The sequence below is a fragment of the Carex rostrata genome, chromosome 1, assembly GCF_964058835.1.
Source record: "Carex rostrata chromosome 1, lpCarRost1.2, whole genome shotgun sequence".
NCBI classification, from domain to species: domain Eukaryota; kingdom Viridiplantae; phylum Streptophyta; class Magnoliopsida; order Poales; family Cyperaceae; genus Carex; species Carex rostrata.
In genome coordinates, this window is record NC_135918.1 from 1,659,038 (window position 1) to 1,683,408 (window position 24,371).

Here is a 24,371-nt window from a genome sequence, read left to right on the forward strand (position 1 = left end):
ACACTTGATACATGAGCTATTTATACCTACGTGACGATGTATGAATATTTACAATACTTTATATTAATACTTTCAAATATCATTCAGTGTCATATAGTAAAACAATTTAATAGAATATGTTAGATACATATACTTGATAAATGAACTATTTACACTTACATGACAATGTATGAATACTTGCATGACGAGATATGAATACTTACATGGCGGACACCCCGAAAGTATGTCATCATGGATCTCATTTGAAAGAGAAAATTATGTAGAAGACGTCCATGGTTTTAGATTTACAAATTTCCTTACAGATAATCAAAAATATTGACGAGATTGAACGGAGAAAAAAAAATCCAACTCTAAAAACGTGTAAAAGATGTGTGTGTGATGTGTCCAGTTTTTTTCGAAGTACTTGGTATCTTAAGTATGAATACTTGATATATTATATATTAACACTTGCACGTATAAGTATCCATATTTGCAAGTGTCAGTTACAAAATCTATCAAATATTAGATGGTCCTCCAAGTAATTAATGAAGTTTAGTTAGTTAACGGTCCCCACAAGTAGTTATTGACTGGAGGGTGAATGGAGGAAATTGACTGAGGGATAGTTAGTCGATCCCTAACTTTTAAAACCTTTATAATTTTTTCTTCCTTTTCTTTCCAAATTCTCCTTCTGCGGCACAGATATCAATTTTAGGATAAGAGAACGTTATATCCTTTTGTCAAAGAGCACCAAATGAGGCTAGCTTTTTGTCATATTTGTGAGGCTTCTACAGGGATTTTAAGGAAATTTCAAATACTTGCAGGTGTATATGTGATAGTTTGAGATTTTATAAGGGGTCGTTGTTCTTGTTCCTTTTATATATATGTACTATGAGGTATCTATGTATGTACTCTATACTCTTTAGATGCTTGTAATTCAATTTCAGACAAAACTTTGAACAAATCCGGTCAAAAGATGAATGGATTTAGAGTTTCAATTTTATTTTCTAAAGGAAGCAGCTAACAGTCTCCCAACTCCAGTCCTCCAAAAATTCCCATATATTTTCAACTAATTCTGTAAACATCAATACTAAATCATGTAAACTAATTCAACAAATCCTGTCAACATAAAAACGCGTGACAGCTGTTGGGGACCACCTTCTGTGAACATACACATAGTATCCTGTGAAACATACACATATAATTCTGTAAACATACACATATAATCCTATAAACATACACATATTATCCTGTAAACATACATATTGTACTTGAAATTATGGCAGTTGTGGCAGTTGAAAGCGCGTCAGAACTAAGCTAAAAAGAGAAGACTTTTATACACAGAGATTTTCGAAAGACTGTAGCTCGGAGCACATTACCTTTTCTCTTTTCTAAAACATGGTGAAAAAGATTTTTCTAATCTATCACCAAGAAAAAAATTTAAAGCATGAAGATTCGAGTGTATTGATTCCTACACATGCACTACTCGAAATTGCAAAAATACAAAGTCCCCTGGTAAGTGGTAACAAGATATTCCTATTTATAGATGCTTCCTGAAGAAAACTATCCAACATACTGGCACAAAAAAACAAAAGGAAATCAATCAAACAAAACAAGTTTTTGAAGCTTTGTTATTCGAATGGTCTCTTTCTTGCTATTGTAGAAATCATAGTAGTGCTGATTCTATCTGCAATTAAGTTATATTCTTATCTCATTGGTTAAATACCGAAACAAGTGTGTATTAGCTTAGATTCTATGGCCGAAAGTGAAACTATTACCAGCGAAGAAAGCGAAATGTTTATTCCCCTTTAAAAAAAGTCAAAGATATATATAAATTTTTACAGTACATTTTGGAAGAGAAGAGACAAAAAAGCTTTAAATGGAAAGTACGTTGATAAGACGTTCAACTAAAATAATGATACAAGAAATATAATTCTAGCGTTCATATAGCTTGCTTTCTCTGCAATTCATTTGATATTTTATAGAAGTATTGTTAAAATAAAAAAAATTAGAATTATAGATGGGTTCTCAATTATTTAAAAAGAGAGTGTATCAAATTTGGGCTAATTTGAAATTTGATAGATAATCAATTAAAAAAAATAAAAACTTCACTTAAAAAATAAAAATGATTTCTTGGTAGTCTAAAGATCTTGCAATTACGTTGAAATTTGATATGAACATGTTTAAAAAAATGAAGAACATATCTACAATATAAAATTTATAATTTAATAACTTTTTAAAAATATCAACTGAATGTATATAAATTTGGAGATACGCTAACATAAAGTTAATAATATGATTATGAGACTTAAATAAACTAGTCAACTAAAAATAATCATTAGGTTGCTTGTCAATTAGTGAAGGCAATATAATAAACTTGAACACATGTTTTGTGCTCATTTGTGCTCAATTTACATTTAGCTTGAAGCGGAGCTCCATATCTTGTGTAATGAAATAGTAACATTACGTTGGTATATGTTTTTTTTTTTTTCTTCTTTTAGAAAAAATAAGATTCTACTCAGTACAATTCTAAAGGAATGAAAACTTTAAAAAGGGCAAAAAAAAAAAAAAAAAAAAATTCTATTCGGTACAATTCTAAAGGAATCAGAACCAACGGTGTCAGCTACGTGTCACGTGTTTACACAAAGTGGGAGAAAGTCAACTGGAGTCACACAACTCTTGTGAGATTCACAGGAATCCCTCCGTCCTTTTCCAATAAAGGAAAGTGAAGGATGCTCAAGATATCAAACTACCATCCACTTGATTGGAGGCAAGATCTTTAATTTTTTTTTTTTTTTTTTTAAGTGCATGCTCGCTTGTGATTGCAGTTAAATCCATATATATATGACTCGTTAGTTTCTTTTCCTGGAGATTTTTCCTCAATAATTGACATTTTGAAGTATTCTCATCTCATGGTTTCATGTCTTGAAATGAAGAATGAATTTAGAGCCAAAGATGTGGAAAAAAACCGTCACGCATACAGCACTGGCTCTTTTCACTCTGTAGTAAAATCAAATCTTAAATTTAAACGAAAATTTAGAATTGGTGATTTTTATAAAATGCATTGATGTCAAAAGTTATGAAATTGAGACATCACTTTAAACAAAAATCAAAATCAAAAGTTAAAAGGATATATTTTTTTGAGATATTATGTCGATATGAGAACATTTTAACTTATAATAAATTACAAAACCAAGTTTCATAATATTCGTCTCAGACATATTATTCTTGATTAAAATAAGAATAACTAATGGTTTAAAATTTTCATTGAATATTTCTTATTAAATTGTTAGCGATTAAAGTAATTAAAAAGTGCGTAATATAAGATTCTTAACGCAAATCCAACTTAAAAATCCCTAACTAGTTAATTAATTCAAAATCCCTAACTAAACAAAATAGAAATATTAAGAGGAAGTATAATATGGCGCTGCAGCAGAAGCATATCTATATAAATGGACAAATATGGGTATATGTCCAGACTAAAATTCTAAATAGTTATATATCTTTTATTTTTAAACATCTAACCTTCAGTGTACAATAACTACATAAGAAATAAACTTTAGAGAAATTTAATAATTATAGGCCATTAGTACCTATGTTTGTGTTATCGCCTGGATCTGCTTGAAGTAAATATTGTCCTTAAGCTAATCAGTTGAAGTAAATATTGGCCGAATATTTAAGACAGAGATGTTAGAAGTTAAAAGCCTATGGATATTTGGCAGCCCATTGGTGGCTGGGGATCTCTAGACGATTGGGCCCATGAGATGGAAATCATGGAAATCTTTTTCAAAAACCGGATTTTAGAAGTGACAGCTATCTAACCATTAAATTTAGCGCTACACTGAGCCAGGACCAGGAGACATCTTTCTCCTTTTTGTTTTGGTTTTTTACTGCTGTTTTATTTTTTCATTGTTTGAGCGCTTCTTTTCTAGATTTTGATTGTTGACGTGGATCTTTTTTAAATGACTAACGCCTAGCAGTGAATGGGAACGAAGTATTGGGCTACAGCCTACTAATATGGCAAAGTCCGCTTCATAAAGAATGTTGCAAAACTGGGCTATCTAGGATTTTTTTAAATTCCTTGTAAATGCTGCAGTCTTGTAGAGGATAGAAGGATTTGTGACATCTGTCGATCTAGCGGTACATATCCCGTCAGCCTTTGTCTAGATTTGTGCTGGGTATCCATCAGAAATCGTCTCTAAATCGGACGGTCTTCAGTTAGTTCAGTTCAGTTCAGTGCTGAATCTAAAGAACCCGTATCCTCTCAGGTATTGTAGAGGATTGTTAAATCTCAACTTTGGGATTCGGGTCACCATAGGGGCAGTGTTTTTGGGCTTTGAGATTCGTGCCAAGTTAAAAATAACGGTTCAGATCTAGTAATTGTAAAAGATTCCCTTATCAGGTATTGGAGAGGATGTGAATTCGAATCTAAATGGGCCGAGTATCCTGTGGTACGGGTACCCAAGTACCCAACCGAGACAAATTCATTTAGATGCCTTTCGGATTACGTGTCCTCTTTACGATTCGTGCCAAGTTAAAACAGACGATGCAGATCTGATTATACACACAAGGTACCGCACTTGATCTGAAGTTCCGAACTCGTGCGGGCTGAAGGTGTATCCCTGCTAAAGTGATTTACCAAGTGTCAGTGAGACGGTGCCTTATCTTTCTATTTCCTCCTCCAATCCATGGAGACACTCTCCCTCTCCTCTGTAGCTTCCCGCGCTTTTTCATGTACCCGGTCCACGAGAGCCACCTCTCGCTCCTCCAGAAGCTCCCTGCTGACGATCTCCTGTACCCGGTCTACCCGCTCGCTTCTAACTTCTTCTCGACATACCAACTTCGTAAGTTTTCTTTTCCTCTCAAACTGTAAAAGTAGGTTCTATTGACAGACCATTTAATGATGAATCGGTATGTACAAAAACGGCTGAGGAGAGAGGAAGTAGACTAGCAGCAAAAGGCCTTCCGCAAGAGGATAAGAATAGTTTTAGTTAACCTGACAATTACTGTTAACAACCCACAAACGGTACCAGATCAAGAAAGAGTATACATATGTTTCTGTAGATAGGTTTGTGTACTGAATTTGGTGCAATTTGAAAATTGAGTGACTCAAATATTTAACAGTTCAGTTTTATGAGCACTTGATCTCAAATTGAACCAAATTTAAGACACCTGCAATTCTACATTGTTTATTTTTAATAATTGTTCTGTCGGTTGTAAAGGGCAAAATTCAAGGTCGCACCAGATGTAACCGGTTGAAGGTGAGAGCTGAGATGTTTGGGCAGCTTACAACTGGCTTTGAGACAGCTTGGAATAAGCTCCGAGGTGTAGGTATGTTAATTCTTACATTAATTTCCCAACTCTTCCAACAATTCTTAATTGCTTCTGCTATGTTTTAAACAGTTTTCTGCATGCATTGTGATTGTTTTGGAAAATAAAGATATTGCTATGAAGAATTTGGAAGTGTGCACAAATTTCTAAGTTAAGAACCAGTAGTCTAGTGAACTTTATATATGATGGATAAATATGATATTTTATGTTGTTGATGGAAGTGGTTATTTGTTTTTTATTACAAGGGGAAATTTAAAATAATATAAAGGTAAGAGTTGTCATTTCTCTCATAAATGAATTGCACTTTGTATATTCTTCTATTCTTCCATTCTTTTCTATGGTAGACTCTGGATTGTATATATGATTTTTTACGCTAATGCAGTAATGCCAATACACAATGATCTTCATACACACAAAAGTATATAGCTTTAATTGAAAGTACTGATTAGTCTTATTTATTTGGAAATTTCTCTTGATTATGTTTTTTAAGATGTTTTGACAAAGGAGAACATGGTGGAGCCAATGCGGGATATTAGAAGAGCACTTTTGGAAGCAGATGTGAGCTAATTCTTAAAACCCCACAAGCTATTCAATTCTATAATTTCACAATTTGTGGAAATTCTGATATTGTTATCCTTCTTTCTTAAGTATTGACTAGAAAATTTCTGCAGGTAAGTTTACCGGTAGTAAGACGATTTGTGCAATCTGTAACAGATCGTGCGATTGGTACAGATGTGATTAGAGGAGTTAAACCTGATCAACAATTAGTTAAAGTATGTATAATTTCTCTTTTCCAGAAGTATGTATAATTTCTCTTTTCCAGTTTATATTGTCAATTGACCATAACGTTACTTAGTGCACAATTATCTATTGCTATCTACCATAACGTTACTTAGTGTATAATCTTGGTTCATTCCAGTACTGAATACTTTACATATTGGTATGAGATGCTAAACCTGACTATTATGTTACTGACCTCTATACACTCTTTTGTCTATCCAGTAGTATCTATACCAGTGCGTAACCAAGTTAATTTTTGTCTTTTCCTGACAGATAGTGCGTGACGAACTTGTACAACTGATGGGAGGTGAAGTGTCTGATCTAGTGTTTGCAAAATCAGGCCCAACAGTGATACTACTGGCTGGCTTACAAGGTGTTGGAAAGACTACAGTTTGTGCAAAACTTGCATTCTATTTGAAGAAGCTGGTATTGTTCTGTGCCAGTTTTATTTTGCATATGATATTTTGAAGTACACGTCTTCCTCATATATTCCCATGTATGCCCAAATTATTCTTTAGTTCTTCAATTTCTCGAGATCAATCAGAGATCAAATAGGGTATTATAGTCTTTCAAAGGAAATACAAGAACAAAATAGAAGTGTTATTTCCATGTCTTAGGGTTACGGGTTACCTCTTTTTTGCTTGTTATTCATAATAATTCTAGGTTTAAAAACTTCTTTCCCTTGAAAATAAGGATACTGATAAGTGCCAGACAGATAACAGGGGAAGAGTTGTATGCTTGTAGCAGGAGATGTTTATAGGCCAGCTGCAATTGACCAGCTAAAGATATTGGGTGAACAGGTAATTCTTTATTTTTTTTAAAAGATATGTAAGGTGGCTTGTAGCAGTAATTATGTCCAACTCCTTGTTATTAGTGCACAACACCTTAATAATATCTGTGATGCAAAGTTTAAACATACAACAACAACAACCAAGCCTTTAGTCCCAAACAAGTTGGGTTAGGCTAGAAATGAAACCCAATCGTAGTCATGTACTCATGTTTAAACATAGTTTTTTTTTTATGTTGCAAATAGTTTTTATTTTTTTTAAACATAGTTTCCTTGTGATGCAAAGTTTAAACATAGTTTCTGTAAATGCATATTCAAATTAGCATATAAAAGTATGGTTTTCATGGCTCAGCCAGTTGCTGTTCGCCAAGATAAGATACTGAGTGAAATGGCTGTTCTTAATTTCTGTTCTAATACAAGTATTTTGTAAAGTAGCTGTATTTTACATTGGCATAATAGCACAGGGTAACAGTAGGTCTCTTGCTCCTTTGCTGTAACAATACTGCACAAGGGAAACTATCTTTGGTTTTCATGTTTGATTTATTGCCCCTTTATGACAGGTGGGAGTACCGGTCTATTCTGAAGGTACAGATGTCAAACCTTCTCAAATAGCTCGAAATGGTGTCGAAGAAGCAAAAAAGAAGAAAATTGATGTGATTGTTGTTGATACTGCCGGTAGGCTTCAGGTAGGGGTTTAAGGCGTTACTTCATCTTACATCCCCCCCAACCCAACCCAAAAAATTATATTCTCAGTTTATCACTCTTTACCAATTAACCTTAATTGAGCCCTTAATAAGCTTTGGTTATTTAATTTATTCTTTTAAGAGTTACAGCCTTATTAATTAAGACTCAATGTTGTATGCCTTTTGCAACCCTAGCATAAAATTACTATGCTGTAATGCTTTTTAAATTAATTTTTCTGATCAATTTTCCCTGGCATTAAGAAGCATTCTCTTTGTGAGCTCAATTACAACTTGTAATTATGCCAAAGAAGCTCTGATATGACATTTCACGCTCACTGATAAAGAAAATCTAGACACATTTTTGTCATTATGCTGACTTATAGTTTAACCAACACTGGCATACTTTTATTTGGTTTCCAAAGAAATGGAAAAGGCATATTTTGAGAAAATTTGAGTGTTTGTTGTGGCCTGTACATACAGACATGTTTGTCTACAATGCAATATGGTTATATGAAATTTCACACTCACTGACAATGAAAATCTCAACACATTTTTGTCATTTTGATTACGTATAGTGTTGCTAACACTTTTATACTTTTAGTTATTTTCCAAAGAAATGGGAAAAAAAAAAACATATTTTTGAGAAAAGTCGAGTGTTTGCTGTGACCTGCACTTGTAGACATGTTTGTCTTGGTTGCAATATGGTCAAGTGTTGGGTATAATTTGCAGAGCCATACTCTCTAGGCATCTGATTAATCCAGCTTTCATCAAATGACATTCAATTGGGCTATTTGTGAGCACAAAATTAAGAATTGTTTTAGCCATAATTTACCATTCTACTCAAAAAGCTATCCTGATACAATACAAACAATAAAAATGAAAAACTGGTACAGTACTAGTATATTTAGGCTTGGCAATACTTGACTAAACATGATTATTTTATATTATAATTTGGAGTTGTAAGGTATAATTTTGCATTATTGATATTGATTTTTGTTTCCTCTGCCCATGTACCATTGTACATAGAAGTGTAAACGGAACGAATAGTGCAGAGGATACAGATAAAGGTATGGATATTAATAGAAAACCAAATCCGTTTTTAAATAGATACGGATAAGGAGTAGATAATCGAGAGATTCAGATACGTATACAAAACATTTATTTAGTGGATATTAGTAACAAATATGCACTTCTAATAATAGTAAGTATTTTAGAATATTAAAATAAAAATTAATAATGGAAAAATTCATATATTAATTGATGTTCATAGTAGATAAAAAGTATAAAAAATATGATGGTCTTTGAACCAAAATAGGAAAGAGAAATTAAAAATGGAAGTACAAATACTTTTTTAACAATTTGACAATGTCTTGCAAATAAGAATATTATATCATCTGCTTTCTATTTCGGATTGTGATAATCCTGATAGGTGTACTATTTTGACAATTCAAAAGCAAATTCATATCAGTATCTGCATAATTTTTCGAATAAGGAATAATTACAAATATGGATAATTTATTTACATATATGAATAATATATTTATGGATAATATACGAATGTGGACATGAACGAAACTGATATGTATCCATTCTGTTTACACACCTAGTTGTACAAAATTCTAAGTTTGAATTATACTAAACATGATTCAAATATTTTGGTCCCAATGTTTTCCAGATAGATAAAGCAATGATGGATGAATTAAAGGAAGTAAAAAAGGCTGTTAATCCCACGGAGGTGTTATTGGTGGTTGATGCCATGACTGGACAAGAAGCTGCCGGTACATATTCTATATTTAAAAAATTGTAGAAGTTTAGTTGGTCAAAAGCAAAATTAAAGAAGTTATTTTTATGTACATCCTCTTGTGTGTTTTCTCATTTGATACTTTTTTGTATTGTTTCATTGACTATTAGCATTGGTAACAACATTCAATATTGAGATCGGCATTACTGGTGCCATACTGACTAAGCTTGATGGTGACTCGCGTGGTGGGGCCGCTTTGAGTGTCAAGGAGGTCTCTTTTTCTTATATTTTATATTTATTTCTGTTTTTGAATGGTCTGTCATTTCTTGACATGCTTTGGTAGTTGTGAGCTATGGTTTCTAATCTTATTATATAATAGTGTTTATTTTACTGGAGATTTACATTGGCAATGCTTTATGGACCATAAAATGATACCACTGTGTTATGAATGACAATGGATCCACTGATATATAAGTTCCGTTTAATGTATATGAATTATACTCACATGTAATTAGTTAGATGACTTGTCTTTTGGCCTGTATAGGTTTCAGGAAAGCCTATAAAGCTGGTGGGGAGAGGAGAAAAAATGGATGATTTGGAGTTATTCTATCCTGACCGCATGGCAGGTCGAATCCTTGGCATGGGTGATGTTCTTTCCTTGGTAGAAAAAGCTGAAGAAGTAGTAAGTTGACTAGCTTGCTTGTCTTAAAAAAATTAGTATTTTAGTGTAGTAAACTGACCCGCAGTTTCTCATATTAAGTGAATCAAATTCTCTTTTTTTAATCAAACAATCAAATCCTCTTATTTGAAATCTATTTAAATTTGGACTTGGTACGAAAGTGTCTTTTTATAATGCCATTTCCTCAATTTACAAATATGAGATGTGCCAGATGTTTGCAAATTAGGGTTTGATTTGCACATATTCTCATACATATTCTCATTTAAATCTCCTGATAAATATACAAAAGAAGTGCAAACTGACTAATGCACTCTCAAGTCTGAAAATGCTGCGTAATGCATGTCAACTTTCCTCGTATAATAACAAATGATTTACTTCTATGGGAAGTTGCATGCCAGTGTAGTCACAAATATGTTACCCTTGCTGCTCCTAGTTGTAACTGTTTGAGCACACTCTTTGTATGCAAGTCCTCTACAGTTGCCCGTGAGTTCTGTTGAGTAGAGTCGCATGCAAATAAAAGTGCATACTCATAATGGATTTGCTGCTGCATGTAAATGTTCTTTTACATAAAGCCAAGGCTGCATACACATACTTGCTTGAAAAAGTTAATGCAAGTGCAGTTACAAGTAACAAACTTCTCTGATCAACAGCTATCCATGATTTAATTACATTCCATATAACTTCATGTAATAAAGACTGTTGTTTTAATTTCTATGTGCAAATTAAAGTGTAGTAAAAAGTAGGAAGCTTCAGTAGTTATCTGTGCAATATTTGAGTAGGTGATGATTGATACTGCCTGTTTTTAGCTCCACCTGCATGTAACTGCATTTGCATGTGACCAGGCTTCTTATTTGACATTGTGATATTGGTCGCTTATTGCCAAATTTTGGGAGCAGATGAAGCAAGAAGATGCAGAGGAGATGCAGAAGAAGATAATGAGTGCAAATTTTGATTTTAACGATTTTTTGAAGCAAACACGAATGGTTGCGAAGATGGGTTCCATGAGCAAAATACTTGGCATGATCCCTGGCATGTCTAAGGTAATGCCAATTGGCATAACAAATCTATATGGCCAATTGTAACTGATACTTATAACCTGTTCAGAGTTCCCATCAAATCTGCATGAACTTTAACCTGACTTAAATATTTTTAAACCAAATGATCTGAATCTGATTAATGTGAAACCCAGAGTATAATGCCCCTGTAACCTAAATAATAACCCAACATGATAGCTAGCAAAATTTGATCTGACCTGAAGGATCCAACTGACCTTCCTGAACCAAACCTGACCTGAGAAACTGAAATATAAAAGAACCAAAACTAGAGCTTTGTACTCTAAAATTGACCCAAGCCAAAACTTCATATAACTTCAATTCAAAATGAGAAATGACAAGAATCACTTTCACCTTGTTATACTGCCTCGTTTTAGCTACAAGAATGTAGTACTTGGTAGAAACCATTGCAATCTTGAGTGGAACATTTCACAGCGGTCCTTACTGAACTAGTATGGCATGGCCATATGGTACTGTTATACCGGTTTTTAAACTTCTTTTCTTGTATCTGGATTTTAAGCATTAAAGGCAATCTCTGTTGAGAAATTGATTGTAACATTCACAAATTTGAGCTATTACATGCAGTGTTGAACGGGAACAAATTTATCGGCATACCGTTTATTTAGAATTTACACACGTGTTTGCTTTTTGCGTTTTGTATTTTGTATTTTGTGTTTGTGTAGTAAATCATTTTCTTTTGGCTCACTTTGGTTTCTGTTATTTGATTGTTGAGTGGGTTTGATTTCTAGCCTACACCAACTTGTTTGGGACTAAAGGCTTGGTTGTTGTTGTTGTCGGGAGCAAAGCATAATCTTGAGTGAATTTAGGACAAATAAATCTCTTAAGGTTATGATTTGCTCCCGACACTGGCAGAAAAAAAAATTAAGCTTTTGTTTTTCCTTGTCTGCAGGTGTCACCAGCTCAGATACGTGATGCAGAGAAAAATTTAGAACTCATGGAATCTATGATAAATGCTATGTACCCTGGTACCTCAACAAACTTGTTTAACAAATATTTGGGACTAAAGTGAAAAATATGGTAACCAGTTTGCTGTTTTTAAAACTTACAGAGGAAAGGGAAAAACCTGAGCTGTTGGCTCAATCGCGCGAGAGGCGAATTAGGGTTGCCAAGGAGTCTCAAAAGACGGAACAACAGGTTTATACCGTTTCTCAAGCTTCTTAACGTGTAGAAGCATTTAGGCATATATGTACCCGATATTTCTCAGTTTTGGGATAAGATGCTGGATGTTTATATTTTGGCCTTCCATGAAGATAACCTTACAATAAGCTCAAATTAAACTATGGTCAAGATAATCTTAAAAGTAAATACTGGACTTCAAGAGTTGAAATTGGACCCTGATAACATTTTCTTTCATTGATTAAGTAGATTGAGCAAATATTAAATAATCAAATGGGCCTTTGGTTTCTATGGTTTGTCCTGGGTGTTATTTTCAAATAGCCCAACATTTTGCATCTTATTGGAAAACAGCGGAAATGTTGAGGTCCTTTGAAACTTCAGTACATTAGTGTATTATAATGACACAACTATAAAATATAGCACACGTGTAAATAATTTCATGAATGGTTAGGTGAGCCAACTAGTGGCCCAGCTGTTTGAAATGAGGGCAAGGATGAAGAAGCTGATGGGTGTCATGCAAGGAGGTTCTATCCCTGCTCTTAGTGATCTTCAGGATTCTTTTAAAACTGCGATTAAGGTTTCTCTCTTTATCTTTTCACATTTCTTCTCTTTCCTTATAGTTGGGTTTGGGGAGGGGATAAGTTTGGACCAAAGCTGGCTTTTAAGTTGTTATTATTCTTCTAATTTGCTAATGAGTCACTGACGAGTGAGATTAAAAATGGAAAGAAAAACAGATAGGAGCTTGGTCGGCAATGATTTTCATAAAGACAGCACATATATCTATGGACAACTCGTAAGCTTTATTATATGATAAATACTTTCAATATCAGGCACCTCCAGGTACTGCAAGAAGAAAGAGGAGACCACGCAAGAGCATGGACGATGCAATTGCAGAACTTCGAGCTCAGAAACGCGCTGATTCCTAGGTGTGACTGAAGCATTACAACTGGAGATCAAGTCACGGGAAGTCCATTCTTCGAAGCGCTGTTCTAATTTTTATTTGTAAAATTTTTGGGAGGTCCGTTTGTTTTATTATTTTATTTATCTGTTTCACAAGGACTTCAGTTCTTTTTCATTAGTTTGTATACACTTGTTGAAAACGAAATCATATGCCGTCTAGAAAATGTCGAGTTTGACGTGTGATTGAAAATATGATAATTCTTATGCTTTTTTAAGAATTTTAGAGCTTATTATAATGTTCGTTGGCGAACAACTTTCCGTATAACTCTCAGAAACCTTAATATTTTAGGCAAGTTAATAGAAATGTACCTGTTGTAGGAAGTCAGGAAGTGCCTCGACTCTTGGAGTATATGAAAAGTTGTTGAGATCCATTGACAATGTTGATGAATTAATTTGAGAATCTTGATAATTGTGTACAATAACTCATAGCTTTAGATACGGGCAGATTTAAACAATGTGTATATTTTGCGCATTAAAAAGTAATGAAATTTGATCCAAGTCTAGTCATTTATTAGATGATTTAAAATTTGTAAGGGTTTATATTTAATGTTTTTTATGAATTAACAATAATATTTAAAGTATATGAAATTTGGTACACAATCTCGTAAATTCCAGTAATTTGTTTAGCAACTGGTCTGCAATAAATTTGACTATAAACATTTTAGTGTGATACTTATTCCAGTGATTGTTCGATAACAGTAAATCAAATTTGTGTGTGTATTGTGTAACATTCTCAAATGCATTTAACGTTTTCCATGCAAAATTAGGTTTTATGCTTGTCGTTAAAATTATATTTTAATAGTATTGACAGATTTTGTGATTATCAGACATATCGAGTCATTATGGTATTAAAAACCACAATTACAAAAAAAAAAAAAAAAAAAAAAAAAAAACTAAGGTCTGGTCCCTAAAACTTTCTCTAAATATACCAATTTAGTCCTCAATCTTTCATTTGCGGCAAGCTGGTCTTTGAACTTAAAAAAATGGTCCTTAGAACTTTAAAAAAACAACAAACTTTGGTCATTGCACTTTCATAAAATAAAAAAAAATAAAAAAATAAAAAAATAATCTGATAATGACTAATAAAAGACTTTGTTATTCTGAGAGAAAATAGGACTAAATTATTTCAAAACTTCAAGGTCTGATGTGATGAAACTGAGTTTTAGGGACGAACTTAGTTTTTTTTTTTAATTTAAAAGACTAAAATCGAAAACAAATATAAAATTAGCTATATCTTTCAAAGTTTCGTGCTGAGAATTTCATCTAAAAATTATAGCCCGATTTTTTTATTTTTATCCAAAATTTAAATTAAATTTTAAAAATTAACCGAACCGGTTGGTAAATTATAAAACTACCCAAACCCAGTTGTTTTTCGAATTTATAAAACTTAATTTACCAACCGGTTCGGTTAATTTTTAAAATTTAATTTAAATTTTGGATAAAAATAAAAAAATCGGAATTATAGCTATACTCTGTCAATTAGTAAATGGCATTTCAAGCGTACTTGCAACAAACATTGTGTTACTATTTTGTCAAACATGTTAAATTAGCGTACATAACATGTTAAAATGTGTTTTCTCAAACATTTTTGCATCTAAATTTGGGGATCTAAAATTGTTATTCTAACTTAAACTGGTCCAAGTTATTCATATTTGGTTGAGGTTTAAAGTTAAATTATGATTTATTCTATTTTTAGTATGGTTGGAGTTTACGCCTTAATTAATGTTTGGTATAATTTATAATTGAATTATGATTTTTATTTGGTTGTAGATGATAATTTAATTTAAGAGGTCAAACTAACTCATAATCTCTTTTTAGAGTGAAAAAATTATAAAAAGATGCAAAGTAAAAAAGAAGAAGAAGCAATTCAATATAAAGAAATGAAGTTAAAATTCGATTTTCTACATGTTTGTCTCTCTCTTATTAGTGTTACAATGAAGTTAAAATTAACTCATATTCTCTTTTTAGAGTGAAAAAATTATAAAAAGCTGCAAAGTAAAAAATAAGCAATTCAATATATATAAAGAAATGAAGTTAAAATTCGATTTTCTACATGTTACACACTAGCGATAGAAATTAATATAAAAAGTAAAAAAATAAATAAGAAAGAACATAATTCTATAATTAATTTTAAATTAAGTATATTGTTATAATATTTTATGTACAAAAGCATACTATAGAGATATATTTAATGAATTAAATTCTCTTGATTAGATAATTTGATATAATTTAGCAATTCTCATTAATTTTCTTTGAACCAATTGTAGGTTAAACCACAGGTGTGGACTAAATGTTAAACCATCTTATTCTTATTCAATTAAATCATATTTGACATGACGGTTTAACTGAGACCTAAACCTTTTATTTTATAATTTAAATTTCAATCAAACATAATTAATGTGATCAAACTGTTACCAATTTTAGGGTGCGTCATTTTTCCACGACTCATGAATTTTGGCCGAAAAATAGTCTTTGGAAACCCTCTCACATTTGTTGACATTTGATTGCTTCGACATGACTATATATATACTACATAGCATTTTTATGACGAAAAATACACTGTCATCTCATGTCATCTCATGCAGGTAGGGCTGCACAAAAAGTTCATAGTTCAATTTAAATTTGATTTGGAAAAAGTTTATAATTAATTCGATTCGAAATTACTTGAAACGAATTAAATCAATTCGGTTTGAATCTTATTCAAATCAAACTCACTGGGTATAATTCGTTTGAAATTGATTCGCGAACTATTTAGGTTCGAATCTCAAATAATGCAACTAATGGATTCAACCGTCAATCTTTAATAATGCAAGAACCAAACTTATATCAGAGCTCAAAATTGTTAATATAATAAAAACTTATTATTGGAAAATGTTTCAGCAGCGTAACAAATTAATAATGTAATAAGTTCTATTTGACTAAGTCCATTCCGTGATTTTAATCAATCCAACAATGTAAAAGGTAAATGAATCTTGAACTGGCTCATATTCTATCAGTGTGAATCCGTGAAAGGTAAAAGGAAACCGTGTGAATTTTGTTTCGTGAAAAAAAAACTAATGCATAAATTATCGGTATAACTAGGATTGTCAAAAAAAATTGTAGTTTGTAATTTGATTGACTTAGATTTGAAAAATTTGCTCGCAATTCATTCGATTCGAAATTAGTTCATTCTGAAACAATTAAACAAATCAAATCATTTCGGTTCAAATTCAAACTGGAGTAAAGTTAGATTCGGTTTGATTCGTTTGAAGCCCTGCATGCAGGCAAGCTGGAGATGAAAACCTTCTGAACTAATTGGGTCGAATCCGATCAAAAAGCCCAAATAAGTCCATCAAAGCCCATTTGAGAAACCCTTGTCATAACCAACCTATATAGGCATCCATGCTTTTATTCTGAGCGCGCCGTCGTTCCTTTTCTTCCAGCGCGAGACCATACTCCAGACCCTCGAAGTTCAAATCTCATGGTAAGAGTTGTTTCATAGCATTTTTTTATCTCGTTCGAATTTAAAATCTGGTTCCAATCTGGTTTTCTTTGGTTTAATCCCTGATTTTTTTTGCGATTTCTCGAATCAGGCGCCGAAGAAGGACAGCAAGGCACCGCCTCCCTCTTCCAAGCCCGCCAAGTCCGGTGGTGGCAAGCAAAAGAAGAAGGTTCGGTTTTCGATTTATCTTAAAGAGTTTTTTTTTTTTTTTTTTTATTCTACTGAGAGCTCACTAAGTTGCGTATAGAACCAAATGTAAAATTGCGGATTTGTCCCTCTTAATCAAAGTAAACCAATGTAAATAGGTGTTTTCATTTCTCCATCTAGTTGATAAGTGGATAACGTCTGAGTATGGTTCTGATAATGCAACTTCAACTCTAGATATAACGGGTCAATTGTGAAGAATACAATTTTGAGTTGCTTTATTTTTATTACTCTTGAGCGTTCATCTAGTTTATCCATCTAAATTGTTGTATGCCCATCCCCTGGAGTTCCTGTTTTTTTTCTTTTTTCTAAACAAATGAAAGCAATTGTGGTACAATTGAAATGTAGCACACAATGCATTGTTGCAGAAGTTATACATCGTAATCTGTTTGGTTCAGAGTTAGTTTTTGAATATCTGAATCTTAAAAACAAGTTTTCGTTTACATAGGAGTTTGTAGTAGATTGTTAAACTTGACTACATATTGTAAAAACTCTTTTGTGAAGATGCTTATTCACATGTGATTCTAATTTGCACCTTTTTTTTGTTTCTCCCTTTCCCGGTATCTGTGGTGAGAGCAGAAGTGGAGCAAGGGAAAGCAAAAGGAAAAGGTGAACAACATGGTTTTGTTCGATCAGGCGAGTTACGATAAGATGCTCATCGAGGTCCCCAAGTTCAAGCAGATCACCCCCTCTGTTCTCTCCGAGAGATTGCGGGTTAGTGCAATTATAAGCAAACTTTGAAAGTTCTGTCCCCTGATTTGGATTTCTCTATGATATCTTTATGATATCTTTGAAAGTTTACATGATGTATAAGATAACAAAGGTTTCTGTTATTTCATGATTATTCAGTGTTGCCTACAAAATAGTGTTAATATCAAGTTACACACGTTGTCCTAAAAGTATCACAAAGCTCCAAATTCCCTAGGACTGTATGTTTTGGTCTTCAGCCTTCCAGTTATACCAAATTGGTTCTGTTATATTCCATCAAATAGGGGATCCGAATCTATCGCCATCCAGGTGTCTTATGTCAGCATGATGCCGTTGGATTGTTATATTTGGATCTGCTGATATTGATACTGCTTTTAGCCTGATTTGAAAATGAATAAATCATTTATTATCATGATAATGTGGAGATATGGTGTTTTTAGGGGGGTATGTTTAATTCTCCACTGTTATCACACATGTTCTATGGTACTTTTGGATGTTTATTTCAAATTGGATCAGCTGAATCACTGCTGTTTATGGAGTTCTTGGATAATACAATCTGGGTTGGGTTCTAATTACTACATCTTCTTGTGAATGTATCAGGTAAATGGGTCATTGGCAAGGAGGGCAATCAAGGATCTGATGGCAAGGGGTGCAATTAGAATGGTGTCTGCTCACTCCAGCCAGCAAATTTATACCAGGGCCACAAACACTTAGATTTCTGTTAATTTATTTTATTTTACATATTTGACACTGGGAGAGATGTGTGCGCACCTAATGTCATCTCTCATCGGCTTAGTTGGTTTTTTTGGACTGTCTCAAATCATTAGAGTTGTGACTTTTTTGAAGTAGAATTCTCCTATACCTGTTTTATTTTGGATATCACATTTAATCTGAATTGTTGTGTTTTTTATCTGCTTGCTGCCTCCACTGTTTATTAGTGGTTTGTTGGTTCTACACTTCTGGTAACATTAGTTGGCCATTTACTTGCACCCGTTCTTCTGAAGTGTTTTTATTGTAAATAATATTTAGGTGTATTTTGACATTTCAGATGGGTCTATTTCTCATTGTGTATTACAGTACTAGAATAAGATAATATGTCTTCGTTTTTAAACTAGACCTCGATATTATGAAAAAGCTTTGGCGAATGAATCATACATACAAACAAGTAATCAATGTATTCTAATATTGATTGCATGACATAAAGCATAGTGCATTCTTAATTTCTTTTGTTTGGAGATCATAGAATGAACAATCCAAACTTATGCATTTGTTTCGTGCATCATAATTTTGGAATTTTTGAGGTTGGTATGGAAGAAGATATATTTTGCTGTTGGAAGTAAATTAAAATAAAAAAACTTTTAATACGTAGTTTGCTGTTTTCTCACTTGTGTGGAATCTAAAGTCGCTCCTTTAACTTGACGATGAAAATTATGGTCATTGTGTTTTTTTTTTATCTATTTAACCCTGTATATTGCAACCTCTAATAAACTACCTTGGTTAATAAATGGAATTGAAAGAATAAATTATGTACTTATTCCATTTTAGTACAGAAAAAAATATTCCTAGCACTTAATAATGGTTTTGACGATTTTAAAAGTATGACAAATCAATATATTTTATATTTTCTACATCGCATTTCTTGTCACATCCTTATAAGTTGGATATCTCTAGATGATAGCATTAAAACATAATTTAAAAGTAATTAAACAAAACAAAATTTGAAAGTACAAGAAATTTTAATTGAAAAAATACAAGACTATTTTTTAAGTTTCTATTCTGATATCACTACAAAGTGTAGTCAATTCACTAATTTTTTTTTTTTTAGAATATGATATATACAATTATATTGATCATAATCAGTGATTATTATCAATACATTAATATAGTTTAATTTTAGTATTACATCTTCTATAAAAAAAATCAACATCCTAATAAATATCTCATGTATTTGCCGAACACCTATAACAACAACAACAACAACTAAGCCTTTAGTCCCAAACATTTTCCGAACACCTATATTATAAAATTTTCAATGGATTAAATGACTTTAGTTCAGACAAATTGAAATTTTCTTGTCATAGTAAAATTTTTTATTAGTACAAAATTTTCATGTTGCCAAACAGACCCCTAGACTTCAATTTGATTATTTTTTCACTGGCCCGGCCACTGTCCTAGGCCCATAAATCGTGAACGAAGCTGTGAGGGCATAAACTTTTAAGGGTATTTTGGAAATTTCCTGTTATCTCCGCAAGTAAACCCTAGGCCGCCACACTCGACCTTCTCTAGGGTTTTGCTGGAATCGATCTGTGCGTCTCGGTTTAGTTCTCCAACGCCCGTTTTTTAGTTCAAGGTGCGTTTTCCTCACTTTCTTCGCTTTGGCTCCTGTTGTACTAATTGGCGGATTTAGGTTGGCTTTGATTTAATTTCCCTATTACTACTTCGTCGCGTAATATAGTTCATTAGGTTTTGTTATAGTCAAGTTCGTTTGTTTTAATTTTCGGACTTGTTTCTCCAACGGTTCAGATAGTCTTTAGCTTTCATACCTGTGAAAATTTTCACGAAGGATATTTTTTATTCAATTGTATAGGTGAGATCAAGCTTCAAGTCCTTTGCCTGTAATATTAGTATCTGAAAGTATGGTAACCCTTGGAATTCTGTTTTAGTGGAAGAAAAATGATTCAACTGAAGTTCTTAAAAAACCATATTTATAGCAATGAAATAGTTTTGTCCTTCCCAATATGAATATATAATCAATCTATTTTATGTTTTCTCTATAAATTTTGGAACAGTAATGTGTATTCATCCCTTTCCCATTTAATACTGTTGTTATATTTCTTTCTTCTTTTTCTAACACTGTTTATGTTATTGTATTCACTATTCAGGAACATCAATGGAGGATGATACAAATGTAAGTTAAATGTATTTGTAATACTTTGTTTATCAGTATCTTGCACTAGGGAATCCCATGCTTTAGGTTCTAGATTTTCTATTGGGGATCTCATCCAGAAGGCCTCAATTATTTTTTTAAATCCACAAATTCATAAATAATAACTTGTGGAGGAGTTCAGCATGGTACAAATTGTGTAATTTAAATAGATTCATGTTATTGGATGTATCTATGGAGTGTTAACATCAATGTTTTGTTATGTATTTGTTGATATATTGCCAGACTAAGAAAGAGGAAGAGGAGTTCAGCACTGGTCCTCTCTCGGTTCTAATGATGAGTGTCAAAAATAATACTCAGGTTCTTTCTAAGTTCCTTTTATATTTATATTTTGTTTATTGTGCAATATTGTTTTTTAATACTTGTCAGAAACTGCTTAACTGTCTTGTGATGTGACTTGAACAAGCTGATAGCATTCTAAATTCTCGGCTCCCCCTGTTTTTATCTGTTCTGGCAAGTTTTTGGGTGTACATAAAAATGTCAAAGTGATTAATTTTCTTGGTCAGGTTTACTAGCATCGAGTTATAGGTCATATATTGAATGAAGAGGATCGATCTGTACATGACCTGATTAGTACATGATGTGGATATAGTAGATTGATTGGTTAGTTTGTTGGCCAAATTTTGGGTGCTGGACGGGACTTGCCAAATTTTGGTGTTAATTTTTTTTTTTTATTCTTCTTCATTATTTAGGTGCTTATTAATTGTAGAAACAACAAGAAGTTGCTTGGACGTGTGAGAGCCTTTGACCGGCACTGCAACATGGTTCTTGAAAATGTCAGAGAAATGTGGACTGAGGTATCTCCTAAAAACAATAGATAACAAAATTACATCAATATGCAGGTGTAGTGATATGCATACCTTTTACTAAAAAAGAAAAGAAAAAAATAGTATATGCATTCTCTTCGCTTTCTTTTTTTTCCCAAAAGAGAAGTACCCAAACTATCATTCGATGGCCAATTATACATACTATTTATGTATATAAAAAGGGCTATTTGGATTATTTTAATTTTTAATGTATTTTTTTTCCATTTTGCAGTCTAAGAGTGGTTTCTATTATGCAATTTTTATGCACACAAGATATACCGAATCATTGTATTTTTGAGATGACATGTTACTTTGTTTTTATCTTTTTTCAAGGTGCCTAAGACTGGAAAAGGGAAAAAAAAGGCACTTCCTGTGAACAAGGATAGGTTCATCAGCAAGATGTTTCTTCGCGGTGATTCTGTAATTATTGTCTTGAGAAATCCCAAATGAAAAAACCTTGATGGAGATGTTAATCCCAAGTGAAGAAACCTTATAGAGATGTTGTGGGTGCTCTGTAGTTGCTTGGAGCTTTAGGGTTTGAACATTCATGAGTTGAAACAAAACTAGACTTTTTGGTAATGTATTTGTAAAATCTTTACTAGAATTAATTTTTAGCCTTAATTTGTCAAAGAGATTTATCTTATATGCTTCACCATATGCGTTGTTTTAAGCTCTTGTCTAACTTGTATTGATGATTTTTTTAATTTTCTTATTCTTTTCGGGGGGGGGGGGGGCGGGGGGGGGGGGGGGGGGGGGGGGGGGTGCTTAGTTTATTAGTATTTGTAAGGATTGGAACCACATCTAGTAATCATTGATTGAAGAGCATAATCTCTCTTAAAAAATTGGCTTCGGCTACCAATGATTGCCTGAAGGTTAAAAACAACAGTATGATATGAGATCTCTAGGATATCAACAACAACAGTATCTACAAACAACAATGAATATAAAGACTTCAGTAGACCCAGCACCTTGCATTGGCAGTTCAATCTGCTCCTATCACGATTAAGAATTTAAAATAAACTATAGACCATTGATTCACTAAAAAAATAAATAAATAGACCATTGATTGAAATTATCGTCTGTTAGTCGCTACTCTGAAACCTCTCTAAATTCTTGCAGCATGTTACATTGTCTCAGGAGCACAAGTCAGAGAATTCCTAACACTGTAACACAATAGGTTCGGCCCCAGCCCCGACCCCGGCCCATCGGTACAGCCAACCTAGGAAAGGGAAACAAGGTTAGGGGTATTGCAGTAGCACACCGAAAAAAGAAAGGAAAAGAAAAAGAGAAATAAGAAATAAGAAAAAAGAAGATGAGAAAGAAAAGGCAAAATTCTCTCTTTTTCTTTAAATTATCATGCTGTTAGAACTGCGATATTGGAGGAGTTTGGCAGCACCATCTCTCTTCATAGAGTTGAGATTCTCTTTGTTCAAAGCTAGTAATTATACAGATCACAGATAAAACAAATATTTTATTTTATATTGTATACAACCAATACTGAATTTTTTTTTTTCAAAATTAGCTAAATAGCGGGGCAGGTGGTTTATCTGCAGAAATCTAATAATTTGGGTGGTCGTACTAACAAAACATCCTCTGGCAGGTTTCCCCAAATACGATGCTTTTTAAAAAAAAAAAAAAAAATCTTCTAATATTTAAGACTTCGATTAATTCTAGGGTTAAATTGACTATTCTTCAGATTCATTTTTCTTTAATTCCAAGAAATTAAACTCAGTTAATTGGACTTTTGTGTTGGTAACTTTAATCATACAATATAAAGGCTATGAAAAAGTCAAATTCTATGGTTATACAAAAGTCCAAACCTATTCTGGAAGATCTATTGATGTATAAACAGCTCTCTATTGATTGATGGAACATATTTTGTCTTTTAAGATTCTACTTTGAAAATTTGGCAGCAAATTTACTGATACAAATGTAATTTTTCACTAGCTGTTTCTAGAGTAGTCTGGTTAGCTACTTTTTTGTGTACTAGTTGACCCCTAATGAGTCAAGTAATAAAACTTTAACACAGAGACCTTGGATGAGGAAGACACTACGAAATGAAAAAAATGATCATTTCATTAAAAGAAAAAGAGAGCAAGAAGAGATTATTAATTGATGACTAACCAAGTTTAGTCATGAAATGGATCAAATTATTCTCTCCGTTATTAGCGCAGAATTATCTAATGTAGATTTCTGTCAGTATTTTCTTTGTTTACTACCTAGAAAATGTTACACTTTAAAGCTCAAAATATTGATTAATATGAAAAAAAAAAAAAAGGTATTGGTTGGGTTTTGCAAACTTGTTCAAATGTCATTTCTCTTTATGGAATAATATATCACATATAACAACCATAAGCATACAAAAGCTTCTGGAAACGACCGACATTTTAGTGAAATTCATAAATTACTAAAGGAACAAGAATTCAAGACAAATTAACTTCTTCATGTGACTACTTAGTGTTTTTCCTTGGAGCCTTTTTTACATGGCTAACAATCTAATGCTGGGGTCTACCAGCAAAAGCAGCACATTGATTTAAATCACTTAAAAAATACACACACGTAAAGAAATTTTATTAGGAAAAGAAAGACACACTTAAAGAGAGCTTCTAGAAACTGTCAACTTTGACATGTTTTGACTTCTCGATCGGCTCCAGTTTCTTCTATAATAATTTACATTTCTCAGTTACTGTTGTCATTTTAAGTTGCTTGAATTTACTAGCTAATTGATCCTCTATATTTTTAAAATGGATTTTGTTATGATATTCCTTTCTTTATTAAATATAGAAACTAACGAGCATTAAAAGTCGTATGTAGTCTTTTATATCAAATGGTAAATTATATATTTTTTATGAGGGTTCAAATGCCTCCATCATGCCTCCATCTCTCTCCATCATTTTCAAAGTTCAAACAGTCGATCCGAACCGCTCAACCTAACCTCCATACTAAAATATGTTTGGAGACCAAATTTTATATGTTTAGGAATTTTTTTACTATTTTTTTAGATAGGTAAAAAAAATACTGTTTTTAGATGGTTCAGATTTACTGATTTTGTACCTATCTAAGAAAATAGTAAAATTTTTTCTAAAAATATAAAATTTGGTC

General features: G+C 32.6%; 3 protein-coding genes and 1 long non-coding RNA gene across 6 annotated transcripts in view; all 4 read left to right on the plus strand.

Moving 5' to 3' along the window:
* Positions 1–24,371, plus strand: part of LOC144551308 (uncharacterized) — an 80,442-nt gene that overhangs the window by 54,609 nt on the left and 1,462 nt on the right. The window lies entirely within an intron of this gene.
* Positions 4,583–13,290, plus strand: CPSRP54 (chloroplast signal recognition particle 54 kDa subunit). Of its 2 annotated transcripts, XR_013510791.1 has the most exons (16): positions 4,583–4,820; positions 5,199–5,307; positions 5,798–5,865; positions 5,979–6,080; positions 6,361–6,513; positions 6,810–6,887; positions 7,435–7,560; positions 9,233–9,335; positions 9,469–9,569; positions 9,843–9,980; positions 10,874–11,017; positions 11,940–12,015; positions 12,099–12,184; positions 12,618–12,743; positions 12,997–13,192; positions 13,224–13,290. XR_013510791.1 is itself a non-coding variant. In XM_078299161.1 (15 exons), the coding sequence occupies exons 1-15, from the start codon at positions 4,665–4,667 to the stop codon at positions 13,090–13,092; spliced, it is 1,662 nt and encodes a 553-aa protein (XP_078155287.1). In that variant the 5' UTR covers positions 4,583–4,664; the 3' UTR covers positions 13,093–13,290. The 2 variants fall into 2 exon arrangements, 1 of the variants encoding a protein (XP_078155287.1); XM_078299161.1 differs by having other exon boundaries at positions 12,997–13,290.
* Positions 16,478–18,438, plus strand: LOC144551221 (small ribosomal subunit protein eS25w). Its single transcript, XM_078299105.1, has 4 exons — positions 16,478–16,589; positions 16,699–16,776; positions 17,391–17,525; positions 18,120–18,438. Exons 1-4 carry the CDS (start codon positions 16,587–16,589, stop codon positions 18,231–18,233), a joined length of 330 nt encoding a protein of 109 aa, XP_078155231.1. The 5' UTR covers positions 16,478–16,586; the 3' UTR covers positions 18,234–18,438.
* Positions 19,737–21,731, plus strand: LOC144551292 (uncharacterized). 2 transcript variants are annotated; one of them, XM_078299220.1, is made up of 5 exons: positions 19,737–19,869; positions 20,402–20,427; positions 20,689–20,763; positions 21,156–21,260; positions 21,603–21,731. In XM_078299220.1, the coding sequence occupies exons 2-5, from the start codon at positions 20,410–20,412 to the stop codon at positions 21,717–21,719; spliced, it is 315 nt and encodes a 104-aa protein (XP_078155346.1). In that variant the 5' UTR covers positions 19,737–19,869; positions 20,402–20,409; the 3' UTR covers positions 21,720–21,731. The 2 variants fall into 2 exon arrangements, with proteins under 2 accessions (XP_078155346.1, XP_078155338.1); XM_078299212.1 differs by having other exon boundaries at positions 19,771–19,873.